Source organism: Tyto alba, unplaced genomic scaffold (assembly GCF_018691265.1).
Source record: "Tyto alba isolate M040663 unplaced genomic scaffold, T.alba_DEE_v4.0 Super-Scaffold_1000006, whole genome shotgun sequence".
NCBI lineage: Eukaryota > Metazoa > Chordata > Aves > Strigiformes > Tytonidae > Tyto > Tyto alba.
In genome coordinates this window covers 32379272-32407150 of record NW_024881272.1, presented here as the reverse complement: position 1 = coordinate 32407150, position 27879 = coordinate 32379272, and the positions used below count along the sequence as shown (strand labels likewise).

The following is a 27879-nucleotide window of genomic DNA, read 5'->3' as shown; positions in this document are numbered from 1 at the left end:
AAAACAAAGATTTAAGTTAACTTATACAACAACATAACCCATCACTTTATCTCTTCCAGTCACTTTCCATCATGCCAGATGGGCAAATTCTGTCTGATCTATACTGAGAAACCACACTCCTGAGATATCACTTGGAAATATCCAGAGCATCTTTAACCTATAGGCTTAAGGAGATACAGATATTCAAGGATTCCAGCAATTCAGATAACTATTTTCTGTCACCAAAATGAAACTCCACCTAAGATAAAAACTTGGGTTTTTGAATACAGCCCACAGTTCTCTCCGAAATAAAATATCTCCTTAAAAAGAAGGGAAAACAAATTGTCCTGAAATCCTCACCTATGAGTTAAGGGGCTTTTCCTCCATTGAAATTTTATTGAAGTTTCTAAGAAGTCATCTTCATGAGCCTTGTTATCAAGTACAGGCTGATAACTATCTTTACTTCCAAGCAGTAGCAAAACCAGAACACTAGTGCATTTTATTTCTCCCTCTATTTGAAGAAATACACGGGGATTGAAATTCTTGTCTCTTTTTCTGCTACTACAAGGTTACAGCATGAACACACAGGACCTAACCACCTGCAATCCCCTCTGCAGCCAAATACAGATTTTAAGGTTCACCAGAAGTAATGAATCTTAGGGTCAAGCTCAAAGTTCAGTTCAGTAACTCTAAGCTGTGTTCAGCTGGCTGAATACAGATTTTTTTGTCACTTCCAAAACACATTATCAAAACCCATGAGTTGTGCAGAGCAGGTGCTGATTCACGTCTCCATTTGAAGTTTCCCCCCTTCTTTCTTTCAAACACACTTTGAAGTCTTTGCTTGTAACTTCCTCGGAACTGTAGAAATGTTGGTTGGAGGGATTTGAATTAAATATATTCAATTCCAATGGCACCACCCATTTTACTTAAAATGTTCCTTTTTCCCCAAACAGCTTTTTCCACATGGCAGCTAGTAGGAAGTTTCTAGTCTCTCACCCAGCTGGATTTCTCATAACCTGAGATATGTACCACATCTCCTGTAATGTGCAAGGCCTCAGAAATTAAAACACTTTCCACGGACAGCTTTCATTAGAAACAACTTTCAACATAATTAATCTGTCCTTCTGCCTGCACTTCCATACAGTTTTTCATTTCTAATTAGCAAGCATCAAGAATAGATCACAAGTGTATTGTAAAAATCATCTTTCCTGGTCAAAATTGCCGGCATCTTCAAAATCAAGATCTTTTCTTCCTGCAACTTCCTCCTGGTTTCACAAAATTACTATACAAGGATGGGTACTGTGCTCTGGTGCACCTCCTTAATGCACTACTTTTATCTGCCCTACTGATATTTTTCTCCAGCAGTCTATAAGCGCCTGACTAGCATCATTATATCTTTAGGTTTTGAGTACTGCTGCAAGGCAAAAGAAAGCAGTTCTGCCCAGTCTGCAGTCTTGCAGATGCAGCTGTTGAGTTAATTGCCTCTAGTCTGCTAGCAGAAAGTTTCAAGCCTCCTGCACATTGCATCCCAAACCATGTTGCCTTTGTAACAGAACTGCTTAAGCACGGTTTTGCCTGGCCAGAATTACTATTTAATACCTCTCCAGGAAACACAATTTAATAAGCATTTCACACAACTGGGCTTAAAGGGAAGTAATACATATTTTATAAAACATACTTTTTACATTAAACTTCTAAAAGCATTTCCAGAGTTTAGTCAGAGCCTTAAATTAGCAGTATTTACCTTAGCACCATTATAATGAAGTGCCCATCACCATGTCCAAAAAAAGCACCTATCTTTGGAATTTAAACTTGGCTGTTAAATTCTATTCCAAGGTGAAATCTTATACATCATATTTCAGTATGAGTAAAATTTGCAACTAAGTATTTCAACTTTTTAACACAGATACACACACACACATTTTATAGTTGCATAAAGCTTTTGCAGAACCTTGTAACTTAAAGTGGTTTTTCACTGTGAAAAACCACGATTTAATCAAGCAATGACACTTGCTTACCATCGCATTAAACGCTCCTGATTCATTACTGGGTTTCAAAGCCATGCCCGTGGCATTATCCTACTGGCCCAATGAAGGCCAGCACTGCTAGATGGTATCGAGGGCAGTATCCAACTGCAAACAATGACTTCAGTGTTTAAATTTTGGTATCCCAAGACACACACACTGTGCATACAAACACATTATCCTGTATTCTCTAGGGTAAGGAGAGCTTGGATACATGGGGGAATAGAAAAATCTCATAGTACACTTGCTACATGATGCACTGGGGAATGCAGGGCAGATATACCACACTGCCCCTGTCAAGAACCAGCATGGGTCCAGCTGGCAGCTACGGATTCCGGGCAGGAAAGTCCTTGCCAGACCCAGGTGCATCTGCACCATACTCTACAGAGCTCCAAGGAAGGGGATTACAAGATTTGCACAATACTGGAATTGAAAGGGAAACACTCATCTACACACAACTTGGTTACAGACTCCTTTTGAAACTCAGAGCTTTGGTGTGTTTATGGAGAGGCAGTGGATCCACATCAAAGCAGTTCGAGGCTACTGTGAGAAGGGCTCAAAAATACAGTTTGATCCAAGCTGATTACCAGGAGAGCAGGGATCACTAAGGCATATCTAGATAACACACCTTGAGACTAAGTTTGTTAGCTTCAAGCCAGGCAAAAGCAATTTTAGTTCCCAGCATAAACTGATCCTGGCATTGATATACCGTATTTGTGCAGCACCAGGTATTAAGTAACAAATTCCTCAGAAAGTTCTCTTGCCATCAGGGCAGACATCTGCAGCCTGTGACACAAGATAACCCAATCATGAGTAGTCAGGAACTGACTACAGAGATATTGTTTGCTTCAGTAGAAAAAGAAAATACTTTAGGCACAGAAGGTTCCACAGTCAAAAAAGACTGGGTAAGTGACACAGGACAGCACGTATTGCTCTTTTCTAGCCTCTCTCATAGCAAGTGCAAATCCTCCTGGCTCTTCTGCCACTAAATACATCCTACTGCTAAGTCCTTAAGTTATTCATTCTTTGTACCTACAAATCAATACATGCTTTTCCATTCATACAGCTAAAACAATGCTTTGATAACCTCACATCTCAGCTACTCATCCACCTCTATTTTGGCTTCTTATTTCTGGGAACATGCAAAAGTCACAACAAAGAATGTCTGGTTACGAGGCTTGGATAGAAAAGTAAAACAGAATGGAACATAGGAACTGCTACATTTCTCTCGTTTCCAGGTTGTCTTTAATACTGACAGATCTTCCACAATCACAGCAAAATTGTTATTCATTGACAGCCGTAATTTAGAATCCTCTATTGCATCTACATATCTTAGAAACTACAAGGCATAAGGATAATTTATGCTGACTTTAACACAAGCTGTAGAAATTCACCCAGAAGTTTCTGTAGAAGAGCCCAGAAATCTATACAGGAATTGAACCATGCCTTCTGGAAAGACCTCCAACCTTAATTCAGAAGTCAGCTAAAAAACAGTGCAATCCATGCCTTTGTGATCTGCCCCTATGTCCAACTGCCTTTTCTGTTAAAAATACATGCCTAATTTGAACTCCTGTCCAGCTTCCGATGCCAGGTCTTTACACCTATTACACCTTTGCCAGACCAAAGATTCTCATCTGCCTGCACAACAGTACAATCAACAATTTCCAGTTCAACCAACAGAATATTTTAAAAAGACTCTTCTAGATGCAGGAGCTTAAGACCTGTGAGGGCAAGAAGATGGATATGACTGAGGTAACACTAGATAAGGAAGTAAATGTGAGCTCCAAAGGGTTCCGTCTCCTGATGCTGTTCACCTAGCAATCTGGTTCAGGGCCCGGGCAGCAGAGGAGGACAAGCACATCTTCTCTGTCAGGAGCAGACTGCAGGCAGGACACCTCAGGTCATCAGACTAGGACCAGGGCTAGAAAGAGGAATTGGTGAGCTGGAGGCATTCAGCTCTACAGTTTATGAGATTCACAGAGTACTGAAAGTGCTGTACCTCCATGGTCTATCATCTACCAAAAAAAACCCCAACCCAAAACATGGTAATCAAAGGGGGATCAGTGATGACTGGAAAAGGACAAACTTTATGCAAGGAGGAAGATCCAGAGAGTTATAGGCCAGACAGTCTCATCTTTGGCCCTGGAAAGATCGTGAGATACTTCCCCTTGGAATCCATTTCTGAAGATATAAATGCTAAGGCAGCAAATCAGAACAATTAATATAAATTTGCCAAATAAGTGACCAATCTGACTGCTAGAAGAGCTATGTGGATGAAGGGGGGTAATACACCTCAACTTTACCGAAGCTTCTGATGCCATTTAGATCAGCATTCTCATTTGGAAACTGAGGAAGCATGGGTTTGATGAGTGCTAAATAAGCTATAAAGTAGATGGACCGCTGAGATCAAACCAATGGCTTGACAGCCATTTATGAGAGAAGGTCAATAGCTACAGGAGCTAATATTATCCAGTATCTTCACCAGTGACCTCCACGATGACACAGAATGCCCCCTTGGCGAACCTGTGGACAGTACTACATTTTGGGGATAGGGTAGAATAGAAGAGTTGATAGATCCAACAGGTAGAGCTTTACTTCAGAGGGACTTGAATAAAAAGCATTACAGAGAAAAAGCTAAAGATGGAGCAAGCCACAACAGCCCATCAGCATGGAAAATGGTTTAAAGGCAATTCCAAAGACTCAGAAGAGGCACTACAAAATATCTTATCCACCTGCTTTATGTAGACTCTTCTTCTTGTCATTTTGAAGACTATTCTGCCATTCTTGGTTTTCCTCATTCTTAGTGTCCGCACTAGTTTCAGTCCCTACAGCTTCAGGGGACATGAAGGTTGGAACAGTTGGCTGCACTGTGAATAGATGAAAAAAAAAAAAAAAAAATCATATGCTGCAAAATATATGAAGTAGTAACACCACCTCACTAGCTACTCTATTTTTTTTTTTTTGGTTCCACAGGAGTTTTGCACTTAATTTTCCTGAATCCCTCATTCCTGTTTCTTTCCATTCCTCCTTAAGTATCTCATATTCTACAGTGTTGCCTTACAAAATCTAAGATCCTGTGGTATCTAGCCCTAATTGTTAAATCAAGTAACTGTAAAATGAATGAAAAATAAAATAAGTTGCTGAGAATGGGGAAAAAAATAAATAAAATATTACCTCTGTCTGAAGGTCTTTCTGAACAAATAGTAGAAGGTTTCCTTCTAAGTAAGGTAAGGCGTACAGACTGTCCTGTGCTACGCAATGCCTCTACCACTTCTTGGTTGGTATAATCCTGTATATTAACTCCATCAACCTAAAACAAGAAAATTTTATCATATAATAGTAATCACATTACATTCTTAGGCTGTACCATACACTGTAAGCAACTTCCACATTATTTTGTGCAGAAATTATAGGGTTATTCACCCAAGACAGTAGTATTTGCAAAACAATCTAATTAAATCAGTTACATTTCACTAATTAGATAATATTTTAAAAAGCATTTTAAAAGGAAACACAACAGTAATTTCTTCTGTCTTCATGGGGTGACCACAAAACAGAATTTACTAATCTAAGTGTGCACTGATTTCCCCCTACAATTTTTTTGCTTACAAAAAACCAGCTTGAAGAATATTGTGGAGGAAGCTTTCCACCAGGAGTAGTCAGCTCAGAACTCCGTTCAGTTCATTATCACTGTTCATTTTCACATAGATTTCTAACACGCCCCACACAAGCCTGTACACACAACTGTTCGTATAATCCACTCTGAACAGCCCAATCCTTACATTAATTACAATGTTTTAATTTATACCAAAATACTCTGTTCACCTCACTACTAGACCATGCATCAACAGGGACTTCTCCTGCAAAGCTGCAGATAAAATCAAAAGGTTGTATCAATTTTTGCTCTCACAAAGGAAAAGCTGACTTTGGAAGGTCTAGCATAGCATACACTTTAAAAGTAATTTAAAATCATATCTCTAAGTGTTATCTCTTAAAAGAAAAAGACTGTGTAATTCATTAATGTTTGTACTGTGAATGCAAAATTGGCTATTATTCAATTCACTGTTATTCAATGTTTTTTAATTTTTCTACACATAAAGCTTGGGGTTTTAAACCTAAATTGTGACTATTAGCATTTTGATTGTCTTCACACTATGCTACACAGTCATTAAAGACCATAGACAGTGTGCCACATCTTGCAAAATCTTAACCATCCTCAAATCCCATTCAATTCAAATAGAAGCTAATGCTACTCATCTTTACTTCAGGCCAAATGCCAAGATTCTCCACTCTGAAACATTTTAATCCAAATGCTTGCCTTCTTTCATAGTTAACTACTATTTACTACTTCTTTGAATATCAAATAATATTTTAACCACGGCAAGCCAAAGCTCATTTCTGTTACAAAGCTACCTAAACAAACAGGAACCACCGAACTCTTTCCTCTGCAAAACAGAGAAGGTTTAATTAATTTTAGCAAGTCTTTACTGAGTTGTTCTTTTAACACTAAGATGTGTAATAAAGCATTAGTTCTACAGCAATATATAAGCGGACTATTTTACTTACAGCAACAATTTTGTCATGAACGTGAATTTGTCCATTGTGGTCAGCAGCACTACCAGGTATTATATTTTTCACAAAAATCCCTGAAGGTTCTGTTGGTAGAGGGAGGGGAGGAAGAGAAACAAGTCCCTACATTAACCTAATTTATTTATTTTCCTATTAAGATTTTTAATTACAGCCTTTTTCACACACTGCTGTCCACAAAGTTATGATCCTGTAAACCATCAACATTTGCACGTTACCACTCACCCAGCTTGACATGGAACAACTGAGGTTCTCTGATGGAAGAAACAGCACCTGTACACAGACCTCAATTTTTTTTTCCTTAAGATGGCTCACAAAAGGCCACCTCCTCCAAGGATTCATCCTTGTGCTTACCCAGGCTTTAAACCACAATCACTTAAATCCATGCTGCATTTGATTTCAATAGGACTACCAAAGCTAAAAGCAAAGTATGTGCTTAGGTACTTTGATCAGGACTTCAATCATCTTACAGCTAAAGAATTTAGTACTTTAAAATCTTAATGAAAAAGGATTTTTCTTTCGCAAAAAAAAAAAATAAAAATAAGAGAAACATGGAAATCAGAAAAGCTGTCCTTTGTCATCTTTGGCATTTGATTATTAATTTTAACTTTTAATTAGAACAAGAAAATAAAAACAAAAGTAAAAAAAAAAAAAAAACCAATCATCAGTTGAAACAGAAACACTTTCACAAACTCCCACAAAATATGAGATGTTGATCTTTAATTCTAGTGAATCTTGACACTTCATCCATCCTTTTCTGAACACTAACCTTCCTCGGACACCTGCCCAACATGGTTTGTCCGTGCTCAGCAAAATCCCTCTACCAGTGCTTCAAATCCACCTTTTCCTGTCGCCTGACACGTGCTCTTCCCCAGCCCAGTTCCCAGTGCTCGCTGCACTGGCCCGGGATTCCTGATCACCAGCAGAGAGGATCTTCTGGGAATGAAGAAGGCTGGGGAGCCAGCCCAGCTGCACCACATTCCCAGAATACTTTCTTGAGTCCCATGAGAAAGGGGAGGGGATAAAAAGCACTACCCCTTTGTGTAAAACCAGATATTCAGTTGAGTCAGTTTTGAAGATATACTCATTTGTGGAACCAGTATTTGAAAGATGAGTTAGCAACTCTAATTTAAAGAGGATTTAGCAAAAAAAAAAACCAACAACCAAACCAAATGAGTCCATGTCTCCATACCCTAGCACAGGTATTTTAATCTGTTCCCAGAGTTCAGACACTGAAACAGCCATCTGCCAAAGACAAGTACATCATCTTGTGAAGGTGGCATACACATCACGCACGGCTAAGATTCTCTGCACCTCCTGCCTGACAGAGGGATGGGCTAGTTAATCTGACTGATCATTTCCACTCTTAACACCTCCAATTCATTAAACAAACAAAAGTCACATGCTGAGCTGTTTTGTACATACTGAAGATGCCATTCAAAAATTAATGCAAACAGGAGACATCCGATACTGTTTCTGAAATTGTTAAAATATACTATCTGAATTGTGCTATATACTGCAGGGGGGAAATAAGGAACAGTGTGGACAGGAACCTAACTGTGTTGGTCTGTACACACAGGAACTGTCTGTTACAGTTTAACATCTTGCACAGTAACAACGTAAACATATAAAATTCACAGTCCAGCCATCAAGAGGGTATTTTTTTTTTTTAAGCTAATTACAACTCTTTAAAACTTTTTTTTGTGGCTGAATTTCACTTTGCAACAAGTTCTCCAAATATCTTCTCCACAGGTTTTATAAGTTACACTGTTTCAAAAAAGTGCTATCCATTTTCCCCACGGTAAATAAAGGGTATTGGAGAAGCCCCCATCTTTGACTACTAAATCCTGTAGAACTCACCCACATCACTTGTGCCAGCATATCCAACAATTGTTATCCCCAGGCTTTGCCCATTCTTTTTTATAAGTTCAACATCACAGGTCTCAAAAAGGTTGGTATTATCCTATAGTAAAGCACAAGAAAGTAAAAAAAAAAAAAAAAAAAAGTATCTCAGTCTCTCAGTACCAGTACAATACTGCACGTGAATTAAGATCTTCAGTAGTGAGCAGTGATTTTGCTTTTCCTATTTTAGGAGGGATCATATTTGCAAAAGAGATATACCTAAGACTTGCTGAAATAAGGTGTCACGAAGTCCTTGGTTGCTTCTTAAATTCTTTCCTAATACTTTCTCCACATACCTGTCAGAGGTATAATATTTACATTTTATAGAAAACAAAGGGTTTTGTTTGACTGCTTGGGGGCCATTTCCCTTTGAATTCTATTGCCACTTGGTAAAACAAACTTCCCAGTCAATCCCACAAAACAACAGAAACTCTGAATACCCTCAGAACTTCTTCTTTCCCTTTCATATGTTAGCCCTGATAAACAGTGTCATGAATCCACTTGCCTGAGATCTTTCTACTGGACAGTTAAGAAGCAAAAAAAAAAAAAAAAAAACGGGTATAAATACAATGCTATCACATCACACATTTCTGTCAGTGATGCTTATCTCTCCTTGTTATCACCTACTAAGGAAGTGAGGGGAAGCAGGGAAGGGATCTCAAAACAGCAAGAGGTTCTATACCCTGAAATGAAAGAAACCATGTGTGTACATAGTTGGCACATCTCTACTACAGAAGCAGTTGCCTACTTAAATACAAATATGGGAGACTAGATAAGTGTTTGAGCTTATTGTTTGTTTTTATGCTAGAATCCAAACCACAAAACCATTCCAAAAGTCAATCTTGCACACATCAGTTTAACAAGTTTGATATGAGCCTGTTCAGATTTGAATGTCATCAAACTGCAAAGAGCACTGGAAGCCTCCGAAAGACTCATTAGTTTGTATTCTATTAACATTATTTTTAAGGGCTAACAGAATAAGGGAGAGTATTCATTTGTAAATGCCTTATTGTTGAACTGATAGGATGTCATCTCATAACAGACAATACTTGAGAAGAGAATCACATAAGGTGACCTGTTCTCCAAACCCTTTGCTTACTAAAATTACCAAAAAAAACATGAAAGCCACTAGCTAAGATTACAATATGATCTGACCTTACACTGGAGAAGTGTATGGAAAAAGGTCCCCACGAAGCTGGCCTCAGTATATCTATGCAACTCTGCTCTGACAAGTAAAAATCACAACTGCAGGACAGAATTCAAACAGGACATATTCAAGACACTGGTGATACCAAGAGAAAAACAATCAAGCACATATGTCTGGGATTGTAAGGGTTAAATTAAAATACATAAAATTGGTTGTTTTCAGTAATCAGATACAACCCAGTGAGATCAAAAATAAGATGATCAGAGTAAGGTCTGTTAAAGTGACGAAATCAAGAGGGATAGTGTGACTGCCAACAGCAAAAAGTAGACTGAGAAACTGGAAAACATTTCTTAAGAAAGTGAACAAAAGTGAAGTTTAATCAAATGTTTGCCAAATATCAGCTTTGGAGGACCTATATTAAAAGCAGGCCAAAGTTATGGCTGTACCTATTTAACTTTTTACTGAAAGAGAAATCAATGGACAGCTATCTCCTTTCTTATCATACACACCTCTCTTCAGTAGCCAACTCATTAAGCTCATTCAATACTTTCCAACTCTATTGTTCCCTAAGAGGATGATGGGGATGGAGATAAGCTTTGATGCTCTGTCATTCGTCTTTAGGAGAGGGAACCGAAACAGTAGAGAAGCCTATAGCAACATCTGAAATGGAGCTATGGCCTTGAGAGTCCTGCTATTTTGACAATCAAAAGACATTCACAGTCAGTGCTCTGGCACTACAGAAACTTTCTCTAAGTAACTGGTAGAATGAAAAACATTAGAAGTGGAGTCTGGAAGAATCAAAGTACAGAGTCCTAAGTACAGTCAGCACAGTTAGGCTGCTAACATTGCTGTCAGTATCTTGGAGAGTACAGATAATAGGACTGCTTTCTTGTGCCCATACACAGACACAAGTAGTTTCAGTTATTCTCGAAGAAATTTAAAGAAAACCAAATATTAATATAAAACTGAAAAAAACTAACCATATATTAAAAATGTCTTTCTGCTGGTTCACAAAAAAAGAGGGAAGTATTTTCTATTCCAAAGCTCACAGACAGTGAAAGTACTCAGAAACCAGAGAGAAATTAAATTATAGGAAAAAGTTGTGTTGTAAATCAGACACAAGCTGAAAGGTGGACCATTAAAATCATAATTAAATTAATAAATACATTCAGATTAGCCACTATCCTTCACTTCAGCGCATCTCTCTCAACACCAGAAAGAGAAGTTTCTTCAAATCTAAATATGAAGGCACTATTTAGTTCAGAAAACAATAGATGACATTCAGAAAGAAGTAGATGAAATTGCAATGTGTTTTTTTCCCCCTCTTAACTACAAAACAGGAATAAGGAGGACACTGAAAAGACATCCAGAAGGAAAAACGTTTTAGAAAGGCTGTAGCATCTACAAAGTTCAGGGTCGATTAGTGACAAACAGGCCTGCCTTTGAGGCAGGGAAGCCAGAAAAACAGTACTTTGTAGAGGAAACAAAACTAAGAGCATGTTATTTTTTCCTAATATGGGCCTTGGAAAATATGATACAGCCAGAAAAGAAGTGTTTCATAATGATGTTGATTCTCTAGGAAAGCCTTCTTTCAGAGTATGAGACAAGCTCACTTTTAAGACTCCACCTTATGCACATGGATTACCCCCTCCCGCCCCTCTGCCACTCACATTTCCTATTACACCAATCCCTCTTCTGAGACAAGGAGCTTGAGGAGAACCTAAAATACTTTTCTAGCAGCTTCAGCCGCGGTAGCCTTGCAGAGAGACACAAGACACAGAGCTAATGGCTGCCTTTGCAGTGACTATGCCCCATAAACGAGAAGGTGAGTTTGTAACAGTATGACTGCTAGTCTGACCTTTAAAAATGGTGCTTCACACAGAAAAAAGCTCTCTCCACTAGAATTCAAGAAACTAGACAAGAAAGAAAAGGCTACTCAGATTCTACACCTAAATCTAAGCAGCACAGTAGTAGCAGATGGTACACAAGCACAGCTTTGTTTATGTTTCGAGACCTACTGTACACTTAGTGTAGCATTTGTTGATTTTAATTACTCAAAACTGAAAAGAATGACTTCAAAAACAAGAGACTTTGATATGACCATGATAAGATTTGCTAAAACAAGTTTCAAAATTTTTAGATATATTTCCTATCACAGACAGTAGCGTAGACTATGAAAACATTACACTTATGTTTCATAAAAAGAGGATTGTGCTGAATAATTCTGGTGTGGCCATGGCGCTCTGGATTTCAGACTAGGGAAATTCACAGACAAGTTTTAAATCCACTTACAAATGATTGATTAGCAAAAATGTAATGAGCTAAGAAGGAGAACTAAAAGTACCATTTATCGATAACGTTTATGGTCTTGGTAATTAAATTATCCACTCTGAAATTAATTCTGAAAGCTGGTCATTCCAATCCCAAGATTATAGGTATTAATAACATACGAGAAAAAGGGAAAAACTATAGAAAGGACAGCTAGAATAATGACCACTTAAATACACACATACAACATCTGGAAACTCAAAAGAGAAGCGCTTTAGGTCTCAAGAACACTCTGTTCTCCTCCTCCTTTCTGATCACAAGCCACAAGCATACTTAAAAATGTCATAAATAGACACCAGATACTTACATTTCCATTTTGGAAGGAAGGTAATGTACTGACTGGCCAGCTCAGAGGAGCTGGTGGAGTCTCCATAATTTCACACTTTGGGTCTCTTGCAACGACCATCCTAACAGAATTGCCACAGTTTCTCAGCACTTGGGCAACTTGTTCACTGGTCATTCCTTGCACATTAGTCCCTCCAATCTGTAAAATGTGATCTCCTGTCCGGAGTCTCCCATCCTTCAAACATAAATAAAATTGCAAAAAATGTTTCCGGTCTATACACAAAATATCTTTTCCATCACAAAATTGCAACTGTGTGTAGGCATCTTCATGGCCATGAGCGCCAATACAATAAAATACCATAAAATTGACTACCATGGCAACATACTAAATAATTCAAGGAAGTGTTTGCACAATCACGCATAGATTTTTCCACAGTAGTTAACAGCGGTAAATCACCCTTTCCAAAGCTAAGATACAGAAGTTGAACAGCACTATTCCTACGGAAGTGGTTACTTTTCTCATTTGAGAGAAAACAGACAGCAGCAATGTTTTATAATCTCACAGGTTGTTACTATGCTCTTTCACAGAATACTCCTCACTGGACAGGGGTCAGAATAAAAAGCACGGCATTTTGATTTAGGACTTTTTATAGTTTTTCCTAATATTTCTATATTAGCCTGGCAATTCTTTTCTATAAGACTAGCTCCAACTCAAGCAAGTAAATCCACTGAAGGTAACAAGACTCCACACAAACCATTTTTTACATGATAATTATGATTCATGACCTACATCATCATTTCTACTATAAGCAAGCATTCATAGGACCAAATCCTCAGCTGGTATTGATCAGCACAGCTCCACCACCTTAGGTGCACTGATTTATACAGCAATCATAGTTGAGTTATTCCCAGAACTAACTCAAACTCATTTACAAACTCATCCAATTTTAACATGTATATGTGCTCATTATTTCACATGTTCTTAATGATGTCTCCTTCAGCTCAGAATGATGTGGTGAGTTCTTAACTTACATGCTTCATTTGTAGCCAAAACACTTTATTCCTTACAGCAAAACAGGTGCGCTACACAATAATTAAAAAATACTCATTTATACATGACAGGTTCAAAGGGAGGCAGTCAAGCAAAAGCCAACATTTTCCAGTAAAGCTTTCTGAATCTCCAGTTTTCATTTCCATCCTATACCAGAGGAAGTAACTTAGCCTCTCTCTCTCTCGTACGTTACCAGATCTTGTCTGCATGGGTTCCAGACCTCAAATATTGTAACCTATCATGACCAAATTCACATTAAAAACATTAAAACATTAAAAATCCAAATCTGTTTTGCTATCGCACGTGTTCTACTCCCGAAACTCATTAATAGGACATCTTCAATCTATAAACTGAGCCTTGAAATTTACTTAACTGCAGTTACTTCAATAGAGCAGATTCTCTTGCCTGACAATTCATTTGGAGAGATTGTCCCTTTAGCCAAATGTGCCAAATTCTACAGAGGACATATAAATCCATTAAGAGTATTTGTCCTCTCCCAGACTGACCAAAGGCTGAAAATATCAAAAGTACTGAAAATATTAGAAGGTTAGACAACTTTTCAGAATTTCGGCATGTTCAACAATGTTATAAAAACCAAAGCATATCTGAGAAACAACTTAATTCATATCAGGTGCTAACTTTTTTCTCAATCATACCTTCAACATATTTATTTATAAAGTATATTTTGGCATTCAGACTTTGATGCTATCAGCTTCCTTTTGTTTAAGTATATTAGTTCATTTTAAGACCGTCAAAACCAGTTAATTATACTTTACAATCAAACAAGAAGTGACATAATATAACAAATTACCCGATCTGCTAATCCCCCAGGAACAATTGTTCTTACAACTACTCCACTCGACTTTCCTCCTACAATTCCAAAGCCTAATCCTGAACCATCGTTAATCAGCTCAACATCTTCAACGTGGCCCCAGTGAATCTGCAATTAATAAAAACAGGAGATTTTCATTTCAGTCAATCTTTAATGATTCTCACTTTCACATGTATGAGGAACAATGAGAAATAATCAGAGCAATTTTCTCTCTCTACCCCACATATTGAAGATCTGTTGGATTTTGTTCAGTCAACTTCATTTCCTTATAAATACACAGGGGGATTTCTCGTCTGTTTTTAAACATACATTTTGTCCTTCACTTTCAGGATAACAGGATACTAGGAAAAAGCTTGACTAAGAAAAAGCAATTTTAAGACTTTCTTGCCAAAATGAAAGCTATCCCTTTAGCTTTTCATAAATCAAGAATACTGCAAACAGAGAAAAACAGAGGCAAGGAGCTTGCACTGGCCTAGTTTTCACTTAGCGTTGCCCAAATTCTTATTTCTGTTATTTCACTTACATACTCTAAACACTACCAGTACATGCTGAATTAATAGCACAGTGCAATATTCTGCCATACTGAATTGGAAGCATGTTTCCAAGCTACACTGTACCATGACCTTATGTTCTACAAGACAATCTGAAAATAACAAAGCTGTTAAGCAACCCAAACCCAGCCAATGTTTCTGTCAGATTAATATCTCATAGAAACCAAAATGGAGCAAAGTAGGCAGATTTAAGTCTTCTGTGAATAAAGGATTTATTAGCATACTGAAAATCTTTGCCAAAGCCAGTTAAATATCATAAAAGAAGTTTAAAGACCCCCTGTAGAGATATATATTTGTATTTTATTTTGTTAGTCTGTTCAGTGCAGATCTTTCAATGAAAAAGCAGTTAAAGTTTAATTCTTTAAAATTTTCAGTGCAATAAACAATATTGATTATCCACTAAAACCTTCAGATTTCACTAGCTCTGTAATAATCATGAGGGAAATAATTACTGAGAACAAGGAAAAGCACTGCTCTTAACCAGATTTTCATCATAACCTACAAGCATAATAAATTAAGATTCCAATATTGCAAACCCTGGATTTAGGTGTGCAGTTCGACCAAATTCAGCGAAGCCACCTGGTCCATATGGTTTGAACACAGATGGAAGTTCAGCCCTAGCTTATTACATGTCCCTGTGACAATCTCTCCTTGGTCAAGAAAACAAAAGGGTTCACAGTCAGTAATAAATAAATTGCAGATAAAAACCAACCCTGATAAATAAACGGATTGAGAGGTTCTTTAACAGATGCTTTTTGCTTTTAAAACAAAGACAATGCTTTCTGATTTGAGCAGTTTAAGTTTAAATTGCTGGGGATATTTCAAGCAGTGCTTGAAATGATAGGTTATGTTTACACTCTTAAGATGTAGTGCGAGCATCTTTAATTGCTGAGCAAGTAGGTTTCAGCTGGGTATACTCATAAACTGCTTTACCCAGCCCAGACCCTGCTGCTTAGAATATGTTGATCTACTAAAGCTTCTGCTATCCCATAAAAACCCAGGATCTATTTTATATACAATTTCATGCAGCTTTGCAGTGGAAGCCTTATACTTACTGCACGATCAGTCTAAATGAAATGTCATCACACACAAAATCTGATTAAAGGAAAAAAAAATCCCTACATGTAAAGCTTGCTACCACAAACACAGCCACAAAAAAATATCCAGCATAGTTCAAAATCTGATTTTGACAGTATTACAACAACTCACAGTCTCAGGTGGATTTATATCACTTAATAAGACAGCCGAAGTTCTGCTGTTTCCTTGAACTGGCTCCCTAGCAACAACCAGATGTAGAGATCCTGTGGATTGCTGGAGGAGGGCAATAGCGTGCTGATGGGAAATGTTCTGATCCAATGGGGTGCAATTAATGGCCAGTATGTGGTCATTTTCCTTCAGTCTTTGATCCCTTAACAAAACAGTAAAAGCAACTTTAAAACGCAGCATAGAGACTTCACAACAGGCTTGTATGATTTACATACAAACCTACAAAATACACAGTTGTGCAAGGCTAAATATTTATATATTTTTAAAAATCTGATTATTAGACTGTCTTCACCAACATACAAACTACATGCAATCCTCACTTCACTGAACTGCCCAGCCGTATTTTGTTCCAACTTTATCATGGTACAGGTATGTGCTCAACTTTTTCCTTTGCTTCTATCCAAAATGCAGTGAAATTCCCTCATCCCTTCTCGATGATAATGAATTACAGGGCAGAAAATAAGTTTATTTTTGTAGTTGCACAAAGAACTAGGAAATATTCTTCATTATGTTTAGCACTACATGATACTGTATTTAAGTAGCCACAGCTCGGGCTATGATATTGTTTTGTATCATTATTTACAGATTGAAGAGTTGCATATTTATAATTTAGTCAAAATTTACAGTATCAAACTTCAGACATCAAACTTTCTTCAAGCAATACACAGTTCAACCTATATCTTGAGATAATATAAATTTCACAGTTAATTCACCCTAGCAATTAATTTAGATTTGTGACGAGAGAAACCATCACTCATCTCCTTTGTTAAATATTCATTCGGAGCATGAGACCAAACTGTTACATAGACAGACACTGCCTTCAAAGCTCTGTAGGAATCCAAAAAAGGTCTCCAGGAGATCTTGTCTCAGATGCAAAATGGGAAGCATGCTGGGGAAATTTATAAACTCCAAAACAATGTAACTGCACATCTTAACTAATGCATTTTAAACTTCCTTTTTATCATGCAATGTTTAAGATGTTTTCTAGAAATCACTTTCTTCAAGCACTAACCATATTTCAGATTCTCTCATCAAAGAAAGTGAGCAGCAGGTCATCAAATCCTAAAGTGAGATATTCACCCTCATTTGACATCCGGATCAGTCCATCTGTCTCCACTTTGAAAGAGCCTAATATGCTTTTCTTTAAGTGTTCTCTGGTGTGTTCTCTGTGGGCCCATAGCCATTATCATTCCAACCTCTCCCCACTCTTTTTGTCATCCTGTGTTGGCACTTCCTGACATGTGTTATTTAAAAAGTGACACCAATGACTTGAAATCTAGACACATTTTCTTGAAACATAATTCCAAGCACTGTATTTGTCTCATGCCAACTCTTGTGGTTTTACAATCACATTTTATTTTTAAAGGATTGCTCTGTCTTTTGTTGTTGGGTGAAAATCCAGAGACAATACGGGACAAAACTGCCTGAAGCCTTGATTCTATGATGACATCTGTGCAGGGATCTGTCGGGAGGACTGGATCTAAATTTCCACAGGAAACAAACAGTAAAACCAACTATAAATAGGGCATTGTCATAGGCACATAAATAAAGAAACAAGGGGGAAAAAAGAATCTTTCAGGGACACAGCACAAAAATTCAAACGGAGGCTAATTTCTTGTATTCTTTTCTGAGCTTTCTTTTGTTTTTTAATCAGTACTGAAGATTCTCTCGAGTGAGTCATGATTTCTGGAAATTCCATTTATGAATGGCTCGGATATTTAAAACTCATCTGAAAATCTGATCCTCAAAACATGAGTCCATTTAGTTGAAAAGCCAAAATTCAAGATACCACCAACAAAATATTCCACCAGATAACCCAGACAAACATGTTAGTCTGACAGAGTTTTCAACATGAAAGTCGTGACTTTTCCCTTCATGGAAATACTGCAATTTTCCAAGACACTTAGAAAGATCTCACCTGTCAGCTATGCCTCCTGGCTGGACTTCTTTGACAAAGATACCAACTTCTCCCAAGCTGTGATTTTTTAGGGCAACCACACTAAATCCAAGACCTCCAACAGAAGGCTTTTCAATCTTTATTGATTCTATTTGTCTCCCCTAATAAAACAGAAAAAATTGATTTACTAATTTTTAATGCAATAGAATGAGGTAGTTTAAAATTTATGAACACTGGGAGAATTATTCTCCTCCTAAGACTAAACAAAGGCAAAATACTGAATATGTTATTTCTATAAAAGCTCCTCCATTTATTATTTTTAATATAGCAAAGTATTGGATATGCAAGCACTCTGAGGTTCTGAAACCTCAGGGAATTTAAGAGCTGCTTTCACACTTCATTCACATTATGAGATGAATTCCAAACTGGATGAAAACTATGAACGAAGTGCTGTCTAGAGCAATATGTTTGGGATTTCTGGAAATGCTGCATAGCTAAAATAAATTACTTGTCTTTTGGCTCCCTTGCTTTTAATGCTGATTTTTAGGTGTGCGTTCAAAAGATTGTAGCTTTTAAATAAAGAAATTAATTTCCTTCCCCTCCCTGCAACTTCACACTTAATGCTAAAAAAAGTTTGCTTTTGTGACTGCCTGCTTTTCAGTTCCAATAACAAGATTTCTCGGGTTGTTTACTGGGAAATACTACTTAGAGAATGCACTGCTATCACAGCTGGTTTATCCAAAATAATGTGCAGTCTTTGCTGCTAAATTTTTTATCTGATGAGTTAATGACACTAATGAGAAGAGTTACGCTCAAAGTATTACAGCTACATTAAGGTAGTCAATTAGCAACAGTTACTTAATATAGAAAGGCATGACTAACCAATTAAATTAATGGTTCAAAGTAACACAGAAAAATACATTTGTGGTATAAATGCCAATCCCACATGGGTGGATGTCTGCACCTGTACAACTTCCATAAGCATCTGGTACATGCTACATCACAGGTTAATGAAATCAGCATCTGTCTGGCAAAGTTAGACACACTAAATGAAGAGTTAAATAAAATACTACATGCCAGTTCTTTTAATCATTTGCACTGTTCATGTATTAACAAAGTTGGCACATTTCCAATTTAAAATGTACTTGATAAAATAGGTCTCTTGATCAAAACAAGTTTCTGCAGAAAATGTACACTTTCAAATAAGTGCCATCAAATACGAAAAATGTTTTCTGGCAACTGAATTTTCTTTTCTACACTGGTGTGTTCTGTAGAAAGTCAGACAAAAAAAAAGACAAAGAAAGAAAAAACAAACAAACCACCAAACCACTTTCCACTGCTGACATTATCTTTCACAGGGAAAAGTTATTCTCAGCACTTCTGCTCTCTTACTGGCTAGGAGGCACCACACTCCCAGAAACACAACAAAAGAGCATGTTTGAAAATATACCCCAAAAGCCTGCAAGAAAAATTTTGACATTAAAGGAAAAGAAGTTTGGTTCACTAAACCTGATAGCCTTACCTTTGCCATCTGTTGGATGATTGTTTTAAATTCATTAACTCCCAGGTTTGGAGTGAAGGTAGATGCTTTGGGTTCAGGTGAACTGCAAGGTGTATACACGCTCCCAGTAGCAACTGATCTGTCAGCAAACACTAGGAGCCCTCTCTTAGTAAAATCAAAATCTATTGAACGGTCAGGAGGCATATAATTGAGCTGTTGAAAATGAACAAAGATGTAGAAATACTATTAAAAACAAAAGAGCAGTTTTCCACATACATCATTTTGTGTGAAGACTGACGGAAAAGCAAGCATATATATGTTCATATATGCCTATTCACACAAATATACTCACCCGTACAAATTAGGCAATGTTACTGCATAAGCTATAACCAAGGTACCTTATCAAGTTTAGACTGTTTTTCAGAAGGAAATTTCCTTGAAAGTTTCAGCTGCTTCTCCCTCCACTCATTTTCTCCATTTCTTTCATGCTTCTCCCCTACCCATGCCCATTATCCTCCTGTTACCCTGATATTCCAGAAACAGCACATTCAAAAATCACTAAACATTAAAGAGTCACTCAAGCACTGTTGCAACTGCCAAGCAAACCTAGAAAATTTTGGAACAAGAATCCAAATTTTTTAAGAGTCACTTAGGCACTGAGGAGCCAAAGGCCTGGTCTATATTATCTCCTCCCCAGAGAGAGCCTAGGGTACAAACTACCACTGAACATGCTATCATTGCTGGAACTTGCAGTCCAATTTCTAGTCCTGATAGATAATGAAGAAAAGCAGAATTATTCCCAGCACGACATTGTAAACTGAAAAATCCTATCCTGAATGAGATCGCTCATGAGAAACATGCTTAAAAAGAATTTAAAGAAAACCTGTGTTTTCCAGATATGATAATTCTGAACATTCTGGATATAAAACCCATTATGCCACAGTCACAAAGTATGATTTTAGATATATTTGCATTTTTATATATTTTTAATAGCTTGTTGACATACATCCAAGCTTTGGAAGGAACAGAAACAGATGCAGCACCTATGTGAACATGGGAAGAAAGGAGAATGAATGGCACAACCACTACCATGCCACCCAGGCAGGAACACATGCAGTACGTTTGGCAGTGACAGCAAGGTGGCCTCATCCCCCTGACACCCACCCCACGATATCTGCAGCTGGGCTGGTGCAGTAACAGCAGAGAAGGGATCGACGCTGCTTCAGGTATGCCAAGTTAGGCCCTTGTATTAAATCAGTTTAAGCCTGACTTTGCTAACTGCTCGGTGAGACCTGTTCATGCAGATGTGTCACTGATGCCCACATCCACAAAATCTAAGTGTCAGCTCGCATTATAAACTAATCCACACAAGTTCCTTCCACTGCTGGAGCCAAGTAATTTTAAAGCTAGCTTGAGTATGTCTGCACAAGAGCTTGGCAAATCTTCAGGAGTGATTTTCTAGATTTTATTTCCCAAAACAGATTAACCATTCTTGTACAAGTCAGCAGGAACTAAGTCATGATGTCTCTTAAGGAGAAAAGATGATGCCAGTTAGCTGATAAACAGTATTTAGCTTCCGTGAAAAACAAAGGATCCTGGTTCCAACTGTGTTCAGAACTCAAAGTACTACAGCTGATGTCTTTTGCAGATGCTTTTTTCCCCCAACTGATGTGGTTCTCAATGCCTGCCTTCTTCTTCATCCCTTTCAAAGCATGTTGCCCCATGACCTGTTTGTTGCAATACCACTTCTCATTTCAGTAGTGACTCTGTAGATACTAACTTAACCCCCCCCAAAAAAAAAAAGCCCAACATTCACTCACACCAAGTCACTCCTTATTAATGAGAGTGCCCTCATTAACGCACACACACCTACACACCCTGTTTTAAGTTCCAAGTTCACCACAGTTATTACACCAACAACTGTAATTTTACACTCACTTGTTCCTTCAGCTGCTTGATGGATTGCTGGAGAGTCAGTATCTGGTTAAACAAAGGGCTCCTGAGTGTGTTACGTAAAACAGTCAGGTTTTCATTATGTTGGGAATCTCTTTTCTCACACAGTTTTGCTTGCAGACGATCAAGGATCTGCAGCACCTGCTGTTTATCTGCACCACAAAGTAGTACATGTTAGGAATGGAGCTTAATTTCTCACTGCTTAACAAAAGTAGTCCTGTTCAGACTACATACCTGCAGCAGGATTTTCAGGCATGTTGAAGGCTATTTTTGGAATTACTCAGAATAACCTAGATGAGGTTAAAAAAAAAAAAAAAGGCAAATTAATAAATTATATATCCAAACAGAATACTAAGAGATACACGGTCAACAAATGCAATAATAAAATACTAAGCTAACTACATCAAACTTAACAAAAAAATACTACTACCCCCTGTTGTTTACCCCAAGTATTCAACAAAGCTCTCAATATAGCTAGTTGCACTGCAGCCTCAACTTTTCCTTTCACACGCAGGAAGGAATATGAACAACCCTTTCAAATATGAGTAAAAATGCAGGTTATAAAAACAAGCATTGGCCAAGAAAACTGAGACACATCTACGTTCAACCGAATTGTTCTGAATATGGACATTAAAGTTGTGGTCTTTTCAAATATACATAGAGCTAAAATCTTCCTATTATTGAAAAGATACTTTCCACCCAATTATTTGTAGACAATACTCTTATAATGATAGCTTAGCCCTGCTGCATGGCAATGTAGGTGAAACCTTGCACCTCCCTATAGAACAATGAAGTTCCTTCCACTCGTGAGACAGCACAGCATTAAGGCTCCAAATTAGCCAAATCTATCCCTATTATAACACGTTCCTAAGGGAGGTCAGTTCTAATCGCAGCCCCGGTGCTGAACAGGTGAAAGCAGCCCGTTCTCTTCCCCTGTGTGAGCTTGCCTGTCTCTTTTCTATATACATGACAAGCTTTTGAGGAGCAGAATATCCTTTATCACGTTCCTCTACAATGTCAAACAGAACAGGTCTCCAACTGGGGCTGAGGCCTAGATGGCAGTATAAAAACAACAGACTTGCAATTAGCAGCGATGATAAATTTGTACCCTTACTTGCATGTTATTACACTGATGTGGAGCCTGTCATTCTGAAATCTATCAAGGCAGTAATACCAAAACATGCATGAGAAACAAGGTTTATTCACTTAATACAAGCTCCTCTGAAAGAAGTCAGCCATTCAATAGCACAACGTACATAATTTTAACTCTACCCAGTATATAACTGTGTATTTTCACAATAATATATTTGGAATTATTTTGGAACAAAAATAACCATATATATAGATATATTTAAAAACCCCCTCTGTATTTACTTTTTAAATCTCACAGTTCCAGAGTGGAAAGGGTCATATGCATCTGAATGTAGTATCAGCATAAGCACATCCCAGGGGCTCTCTCCCAGCAGGACCTTTGATCCTTTCAGCTCTGCCTCTGATGCTGTCTGTGCTCACACTGAAAACATCTTGAGTTCTGGGAGGACACTGTTATATTTAATAAAATATTAACTAGGCAGGTGAATAGCTTCTCTTCTCCTGAAGAGTCAGATTAAGTTGATTTACTAATGGAAAAAAAAAAAAAAAAAAACAAACAGAAAACAAAAAACAAACCAAAACTGGAGGTATGTCACAAACCACAATTTCAGATTTATGTACCCTTTACTGTATCTGAGCAGGTTTGGCTCCTGGAGGAATTCCTGAAGAACTTGGTGGGTTTGCGTGGTTTCCACCAAGGGCCAAGTAAAATGAATTGCTTTGCGAGACTATTAACAGATTTAGGAGGTCATTTTAAATCAAACTCATAGCAAAAGTTGAAGCAGCAAACCAATAGAACCCCTGAAAGATTCTCAGGAATGCATCTGAACTTTTGTAAGTGCTGTAGCTTTATTTTCTTTTCCATTTGAAATAAAACACTTCTAAGAGCACAGCAGCCTTTGATTCTGTGCTGAGATCTGATTCTGAAGAACAGATGAAAATACTATTTCCTTATAGACTCCTCAGTCTTCATCTAAACCAAAAAGACAAAACTTAATCTCCTTGACTAAAAATACTGCATGAATCTTAACAAAACAGAACAAAGAGTATGGAAATTTGTTCTTTATTCCCAATTTAACTTCCTTCCATTCACTTTCCTCCTCTCTTTTTCTACCTCACATCAGCAGTTAAAAGAGGAAAAAAAACCTAAAGCAAGCAAACCAACATCAGAAAGGGATGCAAAATAACTCCTGTGAGGAAAAGTGGCTTGAAACACCTCTAAACCAGCAGTAGGGCGAAGAAAAGATTAGACCCAGAAAAGAAATCCAGCATGGCAGGAAATAATGACGACTTGACAGCACCATGCCCATCTAATAGCTGAAGCCAAGAGGCTGGTCCAGCTCTCCAACCCTCTTTCATGCATTTTGTTCTTCCCTTCCCATCTGTGCTTGCACTCATTCATCTGATCCCATAGTGAGCTGGAACAAGGAGCTAAACACGCAGAAAAAACCTTCACATTTTGGTAGGGTGAGCTTTCTGCCCAGTTAGCTCTCAACTGCCAGCGCTGGCACGCAGGAGGGGGCCAAGAAGTGCTGGGGAAGCGGGACCACACCTTGCAGCAGCAGCTAGCGGTTGCAGCAGCTCAGCTGCACTGGCAAACTGCACCATGAGAAACAGCCTGCGTCATTCAAAAAACAGCCTCAAAGTGCCGCGCTGACAGTCTCCAAGATTAATCTTTTTTCCATTACAGCGGGTGTAACAATAGCAATTATGACGATGGGTACAGATCCAAGAAAGAAAAATTTAAGCCGAAAAATGTAGGTAAGAGATCTAGGCTCCATCTAGGCAGAAGTCCCCTGGAGAAGGAGGTGGAAAAGGGGGGGGGGGGGGGGGAAAGCTTAAAGAAAGTTTCAGCTTCCTGCTTGAGCTGCTTCAAAGCATTGCTAAGAGCCATTGCAGACCACTCTGTGCTGGTGGACGCCAAAGTGGACCTCAGGTACAGTTCGTATAACAGTTCAAGTTTACACAGCACTTTGGGATTCCTCGTGATCAAAGCTGGCCTCCAGCCAGCTTGCAATGGTTTTTAAAGATTTGTGTGTGTGTGTGCAGTATGTTAAAACCACCCTCACTATTTCTTTGTTCTCCTTTCTTCCATAAAAATAGTGTGTGTGGGGTGGGGGGGGAGAAGTGTGCTATATTTTAAAGTAAACATCTCCTTCTGGTGTGAGAGGATCCCTGAAAATATAAACTAATTTAAAGTTTTCAAGTAATGTATAATTGAGGACAGGTCTCTAAGACTAGCTTTTGGGTACCAGAGAAACACAGAACTCCATACACTATTGAGCTGTTTACGTTTGGGGACCCAAACAGCTTATTGTTAAATGATTTCCAAACAGTGATGCTAAATTCAAGCAAGGTGTCAACAGACAGTTGCTAAATTAGGAAGTCCATTCCTAGGCGATAATCTTGAGGTGGGATCCAAAACACTTTGGTTTGTCTTGTTAAAATCAGTGCACCCACTCCACATTCAGCTTCCTTAGCTCCATTCTCCAATCTCTACAGCCACTTATCTTATTGGTAGACAAAACTGCAAACTTCAGTTCAAAATCTATGTCACAACTCCCAACGTAATTGTAAAATCGTTGAAAAAATAATGAATTTCAGAAAGCTCAGTGGCTTCTAACAACAGAAAGAACCCCACACTTCAACACAGCTTGCATCTGGGTTTTTACTGTCTTCACTTTTGAGAACTGAACTCAATGCATCATAGGGAGCGGGGAAAGTTTCATAAGGTTTTGTATGAAATCCTAAGACTTGGATCTTCTTCAAAAGCAGACTAAGAGAAAAGGAATTCCCCCATGCTGATGCCAGCAGAGGTCATCAGAAGAGCTGAAAGGTTTAAGTCTTCCATTGCCATCACTCCCCTGCCAGACGCCTGCCACTTGCACGGAGACATGGGGTGCTCAACCTGGCACATCCCAGAGCCAGAGGGGAACATGACACCCCTGGCCGTGGCCTTGACAAACACCTGCCCTCCCCAAAGAGCTGCTGAAAGACAGAAATAAGGGGTTTTCTGCTGGGGTCTGGAGGAGGACCCAGTTTAGCCAGAAGAGATTCTTCTGCCTGTTTCTCCCCACCCACCTAAGAACTACGACCGCTTCTGCCCTACATCCTTCAACTTGGCCTCCAACAACCTCTTGTCCTTCCAGGAGATATGCCTGCAGGGAAAGTCCTGCCTCCTCGGAGGCTTTCCTGGCTAGGCTTTCGGGGCATTAACTGTCCCTTTTGGGACATTAAACGCCACAAATCCTGAACGCACAAGTGGTAACTGCTGCTATTTTTCAAAGGCTTCTAACATGGCCAATCTGAGCAGCCTGTCATGGGAACAGCCAAGGGTACAACCCAATCCAAAGTCACCTTTCTGCACCAATGCAGTTGTAATTTTTCCTGGCCCTCTTACCAGGAGTGACCGATACAGTGCATGTCATCTTCTTTATCAGAGAGATCTCTGACTTGGGAAATTTCAGACCAAAGAGTTTAAAATTTGATAAAGGCAAAATAGCAGGAAAACAGCATGTTAGTGTGACCTTAATCCTAAATTGTCCTCACACAGCATCACCTGTAACTTCAGATTTTTAAAAACTGTATCATTTACACACCGTCAAGCAACTATGTACTGTGAAAAAAACAACACTATTCCAACACGTATTTTGCTGTCCTACACTTTATACTCAGTTTTCCATCCTGGTAGCGCACAGAATTCAGTCCAACCAAGCTTAGCATGCACACACCTTTTAGATGAAACCACCAAAACATGCTGTTCTGTGTAATGCTAAAGTATTTACAGAAAGTGCTATAGAGGGCACACTCACTGCTCCAGGCACTTGAAAGAAGGAAACAACCAAACAGTGCTGAGTACCTAAACACAAACATACCACACATTTCCAGGTTAAAGAAGGTGAAAGCTAAACATTGTTAAATACCAAATACTACTCCATGGGCAAACTGATCCTGTTCTGTTGTTACATATGATTAGTGACCACAAGATGAGAAAAGCAAAAAAAACCCAAACAACTCTGCATCTGGGATTACCAGTCTCCATACAGATCAAGAGGAGCCTTACTCATTCTCAAGGCATGCTAACTTTTAACAAGTAGAACCTGAATTCCTGCAAACTTCAGCCTCCAGGGAAGAGCTGGCATGGGTTCTCTGATGTCTAATAGGAGGGTGAGCTCACGCTAAAGCCACTCTCCATGGAGCAATAACATGGTCTCATAAACCTCTTCTCACAAAGCTCGTGGAAAAGTCGTTTCCAAGACCTGAATATTGTCATATTCTATGGAAATTAGCCAATAAATCCTAAAGTTACTACGATGACAGTGCACATGATCAACAAATCACTTCACGGAGGAACAGAGCCTTTAGACCTGGAACCATGCTGAATTTCTAAGCTTCAGAAATTTACAAGGAGCACAAAAGAACCGCATTCCTGTTAATCACCCCTAAACCGAGTAAAAAACTGCCTTGTTAAGAATCTCTGAATTGACAGGCACTGACGGAAGGTGTTGCAAATGGTGCGTTACTTCCCTAATGCCTCCCTTCTTTGTCATGACACAGCCTCTCCAAGCCATGGAAACTGCACACCACCACCACACTGAAGATGACTCCTGTGCCCTGGAAAGCCTTCACCCGGCACCGGGAGCCGTGCAGCTCTCCCCAGCCTTTACCGGGGGTGTCAGGGATCCACCGAGGCCCCCGGTGCGTGAAACCTAAAGGGCTTCAAGGTGGGGATCTCTGGGCAAGCACAGGCTGGTATCCTGACCACGGTGGTGGTGGTTCACATCGAGATACGGGGTCAGGCGCTGAGGAAGCGAGGGGACGGTAGAAAACGCTTCTCCCGAGGATCTACGCCACAACCAAGCGCCAGCGCCGAGCCTCTGTGTCTGGGAGAAGGAATTAAAACTCCTCCAGAAGAGCCCTCACAGCAAACTGACTCCACCTGCCAGGGGAGACGCCCCCCCCCCCCCCCCATCCCAAACACCACAGTTAAGGCTCCCGGGGCAGCGGGGCGCACGCCGAGAGCCGCCCTCCTCCCCCCCCCCCCCCGCCCTTCCCCGGCGGCTGCAGCCCCCAGCCGAAAATCGCAGCCCCGGCAGTCTCGGGGGGGGCAGCGGCGGGGTCCCCTCAGCGCTGGGGGCGCTGGTGAGGCGGAGGGGCCGGGGGGGGGGGGGCGGGCGCGGGGCTGCCCCGCCGCGCTGTACCTGCAGGCGGGGAGGCGGCGGCGGTCGGAGCGGCGCGATGGCCGCCGGCTCTCACCTGGGCGGAAGCGGGAAGCGGGGAGGAGGGGGAAGGCGATCGCGCCTTCACCTGAGGCGCAGGAAGCCGGCGCGGCGGGAGAGCCGCCTCCCGGGGCGAGGAGGGGGGGGGGGGGAAACGGCCGAGCGGCGACAGGCCCGCAGGTGTCGGCGGTGGAAAAGGCGCAACGGGCGGCCTGAAGGCTCAGGGAAAGGCAGAGCCCGGCCCTTGTGCTTGTGTGGGGGGGTG

At 39.5% G+C, this 27879-nt stretch overlaps 1 protein-coding gene across 4 annotated transcripts in view; it reads right to left on the bottom strand.

The window, feature by feature from the left end:
* Nucleotides 1-27664, bottom strand: part of PATJ (PATJ crumbs cell polarity complex component) — a 154955-nt gene extending 127291 nt beyond the window's left edge. For all 4 annotated transcript variants that reach the window (XM_042806676.1, XM_042806695.1, XM_042806687.1 and 1 more), the window contains exons 1-12: nucleotides 27597-27664; nucleotides 21538-21593; nucleotides 21289-21455; nucleotides 19372-19563; nucleotides 17871-18010; nucleotides 15896-16094; nucleotides 14115-14243; nucleotides 12275-12487; nucleotides 8451-8553; nucleotides 6570-6658; nucleotides 5178-5313; nucleotides 4736-4870 (exon numbers count right to left, since the gene is read on the bottom strand). In XM_042806676.1, the coding sequence (XP_042662610.1) occupies nucleotides 4736-4870; nucleotides 5178-5313; nucleotides 6570-6658; nucleotides 8451-8553; nucleotides 12275-12487; nucleotides 14115-14243; nucleotides 15896-16094; nucleotides 17871-18010; nucleotides 19372-19563; nucleotides 21289-21455; nucleotides 21538-21559 (1525 nt within the window). In that variant the 5' untranslated portion in view covers nucleotides 21560-21593; nucleotides 27597-27664. The remainder of the gene's footprint in view (nucleotides 1-4735; nucleotides 4871-5177; nucleotides 5314-6569; nucleotides 6659-8450; nucleotides 8554-12274; nucleotides 12488-14114; nucleotides 14244-15895; nucleotides 16095-17870; nucleotides 18011-19371; nucleotides 19564-21288; nucleotides 21456-21537; nucleotides 21594-27596) is intronic.
* Nucleotides 27665-27879: the final 215 nt, after the last annotated feature.